Genomic DNA, 9,958 nt, shown 5'->3' with positions numbered 1-9,958 from the left:
AATCATTCCTAGGACAACAGCAACATCTGGAGCTTTTCGTCTAGTTGTTTAGGAATTTATTCTCTTGTTCTTAAATTGTAAACCACTCCTAAATCTATAAAGGAATTGGTGTGTTGTGTTCAAAGTCTAGGTTGTCTAGGTGGGATAGCTTAGTGGGTAGATTGTTTTTGTACTTTGGCTTGTTGAGCAATAGAGGTCTATTGCTTAACGGTAAGATTGATAACTCTTTCTTACGTTTGGTGTAATCGTGTTTCGCTTTTGCTTTTGAAGATTAGTGAAAACGATTGAAAATCCTGTGAGACAGGTCGTGGTTTTACTCCCTTAAGCAAGGAGGTTTCCACGTAAAATCATTGTGTTGATTTTACTGCATTTAACTTTCTGGTAATTTTCTGAAGTAAAGTAAGGGACCTGGTCCATTACTCGTTAAGTAAAGGCATACATTCTATCAACCCTGATAGTATAGGTGTTTTAAATATTTGATCACTTTATCGATTAATTTAATTAACTATAATTATTCCTCAATTAATTAACTCAAATTAAACAAATAATTCAATTTTTTCAAAAATGACCTTCCAAGTCATTACATATATCGATATTCATTTACTCATTTTCTACTTCTATATTTTAAAATATCATACGCCTCAAACACAATATACTAACATTATCAATAAAAAAGTGAGAGATGAATTTGCCTGAGCAAATAACTATTTTGAAGAGTGTTATCATTATAATATAATCAATTATCTAAGAATCATATAGAGGTCTAACGAGAATAAATTAAATATTTTTCTTTACAAAACTCAGAATTTATATCTTCATGAATACAAACAAATAATATTAAATGTATGATTTCAATAAAGAAAGAGTTGTAAGTATATTAGACATATCAAATTATTTTTCCTTGTAAAATCATAGTATGCAAGAATGTTTAACCATTTTCATTATAGATATATCTCCTATAATCAGCAAAGCTGATTAAATAAATTAAAAAATTATCTACCAAAAGAAGAAAAAGATAAAGAATAAGGAGAAAGTTGCATTTAAACACATATAATCATTTTTGACAACATATAAGTAAATAAAAGGAAATAATATAAAAGAAACATTATTTCTTAAGCACCTAAACAAATAAAGAATAACCAATATATATATATATATATATATATATATATATATATATATATATATATATATATATATATATATATATATATATATTTCGTCATATATACAAGAGTCAAGAAAAATAATAATAAATAAAATATTAGTCCTAAAATGAATCTCAAAGTTAACAAAATAAAACATTGTATCTCATAAAAAATAAGGAAAAATTACATTTTATCATAAATTCTCCCACATAATCATTTTTGACAAAACATAACTAATTCAAAAAGAAATAATATAATAGAAACATTACTTCTTAAGCACTTAAAAAAATAAAAAATAACCAGTATATATAGCTCAAAATCCATTAGTCTCCATCGCTTGATGTTATCATTTCATCCTATATACAAGAGTCAAGAAAAATAATAACAGATACATTATTAGTCGTGAAATGAATCTCTGGGATAACAAAATAAAATAATTTATCTAGAAGATAAAAAAAATATGCTGACGTATTAGCCTTACTTGCTAATTAAAAGTAATATATGAAATAATATTTGAAAAAGATAATGCACCTCAAAGCTTACAAATATTATAACATGTCTTCCACTAATTTTTCAACCAAAGATGACTATAAAATAACATACAATTTTAGTGTGATTTTATAGTGTTAACGTAACCTTCCACATTAAATATGAGATAATGCACAAGTACCCCTTCAACATATGCCCGAAATCTCGGAGACACACTTATACTATACTAAGGTCCTATTACCTCCTGAACTTATTTTATTAATAATTTTCTACCCATTTTCGGCCTACGTGACACTATCTTGTGCGCCCAACGTTGATTGACTTTTTTTCAAGCTAGTGTCACACAGAACAAAAAGGGGTAAAAAATTACTTATAAAATAAATTCAGGGGGTCATAAGACCTCAGTATAGTAAAGTGTGTCTGAGATTTCGAGCATAGATTGAGGGGGTACCGTACATTTTCCCTTAAATAATTAGAAGTTGTGAATATGAAAGTCTTAAGAGGTTATGAATATGAAAGGTTTGAACGTTATGAATATTATTAATACTAATTTAAGAATAGAATTTATATAATTGAATACAAGCTTACAAGAAAAAATAATTTTAAAAAATAAGAAAAAATGTCAAGTAAAAGAAGAAAAATAAGAAAAAATGAATGATGATATTATAACTCATTAAACACATATTATTCTTTTTTCTCAATTTTATCACTCAAATGACTCGAACTTTTTTCAGATGAGGTAGTAAGAAATATTAGTTGGAACTATAAATAATGAATTTTTTTTATAGAATATAAAAGTTTAGGGTAATTTTGAATTTTCTAAAATTCTCAAATATTTGAATTTGACACAAATACTAGTTTTTTCTAGTATTTTGAAACTTGGGGTACTTGACAAATATATTTGCCAAATTATATGACCGAACACCACTTTCTAAGTTTTTCCCAAGTATTCTTGGGTCAAACGAGTTCTAAATTTGATTTTAAAAAATTACTTTTTAAGTCAATCCAAACGAGTTCAATATGGTTCCCTTCTTGATCCTCATTCATTCTCAATGGCAGTTGTAGCATGCAATCATCAGATTCATTTGAACTAAGGACATCTCCAACCCTACAATCTATTTTACTCTCCAAATATAGAGTTCTCTATTTTTTTCAGACAATCAACTTCAACCCAATTCTCTATTTTTCTCTTTAAAATTTTCTTTTCTCTCTCCTTAATATTATATTATTATTTCTATTTCCTTTTTTTTTTCTTATTTCATAACATAAATCTTTTTTATTTTTTATGAATAATCATCCTATATAATATTATAATTTCATGTAATATAAAATTTTAATTTTTTGAAACTTTTTACTTAATATTAAATTATATATTATTCTGAATTTCTAAAAAACAATTACGAATAATTGAAAAAAGAAATCAACAAGCACAATGGCAATCACAATCACAACTTCTTTAAATCATACACTAGTTTCTTTTTCGAATATCTTTAAATCTAGAAACGACATACCGGATTACTAAATTATTGTTATGATTTTTAAAATAATTATGATATGCATTGTACCTATTGTTATCTTGTATTTAAACTATTATGTTATGTATTATAATTTTTAAATTAAAATTTTTATATTATCATTTAAATTTTGTGCATTCTTCATAGTGAAAATTAATATAACATTAAGTTGTATCACAAAGTGACGAAAATCAAAAATAATATTTAAAATATTATTAATTCGAGATGAAAGTAGTATATATAAAATAAAATATTTTTAAAATGTTATATTAAATTTAAAAAGAATTGCATACATTAGAGATTTAATTAATAGTCTTATATAAAAATAATATGTTAATTACAAAAAGAAGATTTAATAATATAATATTCAAAAAGTGAAATACAGAGTATTAATACTACTATTCAACTCTCTATAATTGGAGAGTAGAGGGTAAAATAGAGACTGATTAGAGAGAACGTTCTCTATTTTACTCTCCAAATATAGAGAATGGAGAGTAAAATAGAATAGAGTTGGAGATGGTCTTAATACTTTAGAGATAAAATTTAGGGAAAAGACTCATATATGCCATTGAACTTTTAGAAAAAGTCATTTTGGTTTTGGGTCCGCGACGAATAGGTTCAAGACTTAAGGATACCCACCAGAAAGACTAATCAAATCCATAAGGAGGTACTAGAAAATACAACTCATTTATGACACCAATTAAAATTTTAGCTCATTTATGTCATTACTGTTAAAGAATATGCTCATTCATGTCATTATTTTTTAATGTTGGTTTTGCAAAACAATTTTTGACACGTGACCAATTATAATTCGACCACGTCATCAATATTTTTGATTAAAAAAATAATTTTTATTCAGAATTTTGATTTTTTAATAAAAAATTTGATGACGTGGCCGAAGTATATTTAATAAAAAAAAATTAATTCAATTTTTTTGCCAAAATTATATTTTTTATTTAAAAAGTTAATGACATGGACGAATAATAGTTCAATACGTGTCAAAAATGGTTTTGCAAAACTATTGTTAAAATATAATAGTATGAATGAGCTTATTTTTTAACTGATAGCATAAATAAATATTTTCTAAAAATTTAATATCGTATTTAAGCCTTTTCCCTAAAATTTATATCTTCAATTCACGCACGTAAATTACATATCCACACATCTACAAACTTGTAATGTACCCTTTATTTCTCCGTTTTGTTTGGGTTTTTGAGAGTGTTTTCCAGTTTCATAATTAAAGCCGTCAAATAAAAGCCGTACTCAAACATTTGTATACAAAGTCATAATTAAAGCCGTCAAATAAAAGCCGTACTCAAAACATTTGTATACAAAGTCATTATTTGACCTATTATTTATTTATCGAGCACATGTAAGATACCTTAGTTTTCATGCATATAATTTCTTTATACACTTTGAAGCAAGCATGCTTATTGAAAAAAAATTAAAATGCCAAATAACTTGTAATATGGTTGTACGTGCATAAATACAAAGTGTCTCACCCTTAATTAAAGGTGTCAAGTGTGAGTCTTGAGTGTAGAGAAAATTTTGTTAGAAGCGTCACCCCTCAAATGAACCCTACAGTGCGCAATTCAAATTTAACCGAAGTTCCAATATGGACTGCGGACACCGACTCAAAATAATACTTACTTCTTTAAGAAAATAATACTTACTTCTTTTATTTATTCTTACTCGTGCATGTATGACGGACTCACTCTTTAAGAAATAATAAATAGATAGAGTTATTGTGCTAAATGACCAGAAAATTTGACCAAGATTTCGCCAGAAATTTAAAAAATTATAATATTTTTTTAATTTTAAAATAAACTAATTTTTTATTTTTTAGTAAAAGATATTAAAGCTAAAAAGATAAAAATATTTTTAAAAAATAAAATTACATAGAAAAAAATCTCATTATGCCAACAAAGATTCTTTCTTTTACTATCATCCTTTTAATTGCAAGTCATTTCAGTATTAAAAAATGAAAAGTGTTTAATGGCAAGGATAAATTGACACAAAAGTAGTAAATTATCTCTTAATTTTTGAAGCTAAATAAGTATAGTTGGACATCTTAGTATATTTGACAAGTTGTAAATTACTTGATTTTTAATATTAGTTCTCAAAAAATAAAACATGGAAAAATTTATCATAATTATTTTCTTTATTTCTTGATAGGTGAAAACCGATTAAGGAAATATGAAAATTTATTTTTGATATAGCAGACGAGTAAAAGTGAGTAGAGGAAATATTAGTATAACAACGTACGACTTATACTTTTAAGATTCATTCGTACATTACTCCAATCATTGCCTCAATTACAAACAATAAATTCAAGCAAGACATCTCGAATACCTCAATTTTCTTAACTCTATAAATACCATAATCATTTATCCTTTTTTCCCAACATCATAGTGCATAATCTTTCATTTCTATTACAAAAAAAATCAATCCATCTTTACTCAAACATTATGACTAGTAAGCTTATAACACCTTTCATTATTTTCCTCTTTTCTTCTATACTTAATTTATTCATAAAATCATCAAATGCATCAACAACCTACAATGTATTAAGCTTTGGTGCAAAACCAAATGGCCAAATTGATGCAACTCAATCATTTCTAAATGCATGGAGAGCTGCTTGTACCTCAGTTGAACCATCGACGATTTACGTTCCGAAGGGACGTTATTTAATAAAAGAAGCAACATTTAGAGGTCCATGTAAAAGTAAAATTACAGTAAAGATTGATGGAACTCTTGTTGCACCATTGGATTATTGGGGAATTGGTAATTCTGGTTATTGGATTTTGTTTATTGAGGTTAATGGGATTTCAGTTATAGGTGGGAGTATTGATGCTAAAGGAGATGGTTTTTGGGCTTGTAGAAAGTCAGGAAATAATAATTGTCCAGTTGGAGCTAGGGTATGTTTCTTGTTAATAACTTCATAGACTAACTTTAATTTTTTATTTTTTTTGTTAGGTAATTTTTTTAAGTTGAATTTTACAAGTGAGAATTAAAAAATAATTTGTTACATTTTGCATATCTCTAATTTAAGATACTATGATTCAAAAGTTTTTTTTTTATTTCTAAAAAATCGTGTCAAATTAAAATCAGACAAACAAATTAAAACAAATACATAAAAATTCATATTTATTTTTGTCTCTATTTATGTGATAAAGATGAAATGCTGAGAGTCATTCAAATTTTTACATGATCTTAAATTATTTTAAAGTAGTTAACTATTGTGGTTTATAGTTCTTTTTACTTTATCTTCAAATAATATATATTACTCTATATGTTCCAACGTGCATATATAATCTCAAGAGTCAATCATATTTTTTATGTCTTTCAAATAATTCAAGTTATTAGCTATAGTGGTTTTTACATCATTTTCAAATAATATATGTTATTTCTTCTTTCCTAATTTATGTGGCACCGATAGAATTTATAAAGTCAACCGAATTTCTTATATATATGTCTATCTAATATACTAAATTGTTAATTATTATAATTTATAATATTTTTTACATAATTCTCAAATTTATCAAAAATATAATTTAAACGGAAAAAATATAGAAATTACATAAATTCCCTCGACTAGAAGCAGATACATCAACGAAGAGGTGTCCGATTGTAGATTCTTTTATATAATAGTAAAGTAAAGTAATAAAATTACTATTGAAATTACATAAATACCCTTAATTTGAAACATACATATCAACGAAGAGGTGTCCGATTCTTGACTCTTGTATATTACTAGTAAAGTAAAGTAATAAAACATGAAATATGACATTGTCCTAATTATTTCTCTGTGTGGAAAATGCAGTCTATAACCTTCAATTGGGCTAATGATGTTGTGGTAAGTGGTTTACTATCAATCAACAGCCAGGTAACACACCTTGTGATCAATAGTTGCAACAATGTAATGGTTAAAAATGTAAAAGTAATAGCCCCAGATCAAAGCCCAAACACAGATGGAATTCATGTTCAATCATCAACAAATGTTACTATCATTGGTTGTAGAATCAAAACTGGAGATGATTGTATATCTATTGGTCCTGGTACAAGAAATCTTTGGATGGAGAAAATTTTATGTGGACCTGGACATGGTGTTAGGTAAGTAATGCTATAACTATTGCGACCATCCCATCTAAAATGTTAAATTGTTAGAGAGAACGTAACGTTGTACTCATATCTCTTTCATGTGCAGATTTAATTCTTTTTTTAAATAGAGAAACAATTTTTTTTAAAAAAAAAAAGTTAATGTAGGTTTATATACTTTTACTTGTCATTTAAATATATTATTAAGAATTTTTTATTATTATTTTCATATTATACCCTTAACATTAATTACTTCTTCTTCATGTCACTAATATCTAAGACTATATAAACTAACTAACATGTACATGGGTATGATAGTGAAAAAAATGCTTCATTATTTTTAACTTGGGGATCGGAGAAGGGGAAACAAATGGGGATGAGATTATAAGGTAGAAAATCGATCTCTCACCAATAGGGTGGGAGTTCAGGTACCCAATCAACTGATAATTCATTTATTATCTCTTTAAAAAATGTAAAATTCACAGTGGACTAGTAAAAGTGAACAAAGAGAATAATTCATACTCCAGTTCATTTGTGTAGTTTCACCCAAAGTCATTTAGGCATAATTAAGTAAGGAGGGAAATCTTAGCAGCCTGACTATCTGAACTTTCACCTTGTTGATGAGAGTTTGATTTTCTCGCATTAATCTCCTCCCCATTTCTTCTTTCTCCGCCCCCAAATTTGTTTGTTTTTTTTAATAGAAAAAAGGTCAGTACATCCAATATATGTACACTACAAAAGTTGCTTATATAGGGTATAATACTACTTAATTAGATATACAATTTTATTTATGTGGACATTTTATTGTTTGTGTTGCAGCATTGGAAGTCTAGGAAGGGAATATGAAGAAGATGGGGTGCAAAATGTAACATTATCTTATTCAATATTCACAGGATCTGATAATGGATTAAGAATTAAATCTTGGGCAAGACCTAGCACAAGTTTTGTCAAAAATATTAATTATCGTAACATAGTTATGAAGTACGTTGATAATCCAATCATAATTGATCAGAATTATTGCCCAAACAACAAAGATTGTCCACAACAGGTAACACTTGATCAGAATCATATTTAAACAAATTAATGTTTGCATTTTTCACATCTATAATTTTTTTTAAAAAAAAACTAAAAACTAAAAAACTTAGAAAAAGGAAAATACAAAAAGTAGAAGATAGGATGTAGATCAAAGTTGATAAATGAACATATTCTCAATTGTTTTTATAGTTGATATATTATATATATTTATTTGCAAAATAGACATGTGAAATTCTTGATTTTGCTAGAATTTGGTTTTCTACTCAGTCCTTAGAAGTATTGATCATCAAAGGAATGACTTTTTATTTTTGTTACTCTTGTCGAATGGTCGAGGGTCTATCAGAAACAACATCTTGACCTCCTCAAGATAGTCTGCGTACACTTTATCCCTCCTCAGACCTCATTTAGTGAAATTTCACTCAGTATGTTGTTATCGTACGTTCCCATTCTAGAATGCTCTACGATTTCTAGGGGATTCCAAAGCCTTCTTAAAATATGGATTTTAGAGTTCTCCATAAGCCTCTCCACAACTCTAGATTCTTCCCTTCTATCCCAACGCAAAATTCGACTGACAAAGTGACGGGACATGACACTCATATCTATTGTTCGAAATGGGAAACGAGATCTCTTGGCCACTTGGGTGGAGCCACTTTAGCTTAACGATGGTCTGATGCACACCTTTTATTGGAAAATAATGTGACGTATAGTGGTTAAATATTAGTTACTATGAATTCATATTTAATTTTGCACATCCTTAATATAATTGAGAAGAAAATTTACACATTCTTCACCACATTTCTGACTCCACCACTAGGTAGCCACTTATAAATTGAACAGAAGAAAATGATCATTACAGATGTCTTATACGTAAAAATGAAAACATATCTTGCTTCATATAGAGGAAATTATAATGAATGTAATTTGATTTTTTGTGATTATTTTTCAGACTTCTGGTGTGAAGATTAATGATGTAATATACAAAAATATAGAAGGGACATCAACAACAGAAGTTGCTATGAACTTTGACTGCAGCCCAAGCAATCCATGCCAAGGAATCCAAATACAAGACATAAAGCTCACTTATATGAACAAAAAAGCAAAATCATTTTGCAACAACATTCAAGGAACTAAAAAAGGAGTTATTTGGCCTGCTACTTGTATATGAATATATTTATACTTACTTTTCATTACCATATACATTTATTTATTTACATCAACTACACAATTTAAATATTATTCTCTTGATTTTACTAAATATAAAACTATGTCAAAATTTTACGTATATATATATATAATATAATTTTTTAATAAAAAGTGTTCAATTGAACACTCTAGAACCTACGTGGCTCCGCTCCTATCAATAGGTAAAGTTGTTAAAAAGATCTCCTCCATTACTATTTTATCTAATACTTCTTAATAATATAGTAAACAAACAATGGCCTAAACTTTATGTATAGAAAATGGTAAAAAATTACCCTTCATCCACCTATTGATTCCAAAATGCCCTTTTCATCCACATATTGGCTCCAAAATACCCTTGTCATCCACCTTTGGGTTCAAAATTGACCATTTTTTAATTGTTAAAATTAAACTCTTTAAATATTTTTTTAAATACTAGGCGTTCAACTATTAATTATAATTTAAATTTATTAATATAATTTATAAACCAATCCA

General features: G+C 27.1%; 1 protein-coding gene across 1 annotated transcript; it reads left to right on the top strand.

The window, feature by feature from the left end:
- The first annotated feature begins 5,559 nt into the window (after nt 1-5,559).
- Nucleotides 5,560-9,546, top strand: LOC101264596 (polygalacturonase-like). Its single transcript, XM_004251941.5, has 4 exons — nt 5,560-6,069; nt 6,975-7,264; nt 8,069-8,297; nt 9,231-9,546. The coding sequence occupies exons 1-4, from the start codon at nt 5,620-5,622 to the stop codon at nt 9,447-9,449; spliced, it is 1,188 nt and encodes a 395-aa protein (XP_004251989.1). The 5' UTR covers nt 5,560-5,619; the 3' UTR covers nt 9,450-9,546.
- Nucleotides 9,547-9,958: the final 412 nt, after the last annotated feature.

This window comes from Solanum lycopersicum, chromosome 12 (genome assembly GCF_036512215.1).
Source record: "Solanum lycopersicum chromosome 12, SLM_r2.1".
NCBI lineage: Eukaryota > Viridiplantae > Streptophyta > Magnoliopsida > Solanales > Solanaceae > Solanum > Solanum lycopersicum.
This window is presented reverse-complemented; position numbering and strand designations above follow the sequence as displayed.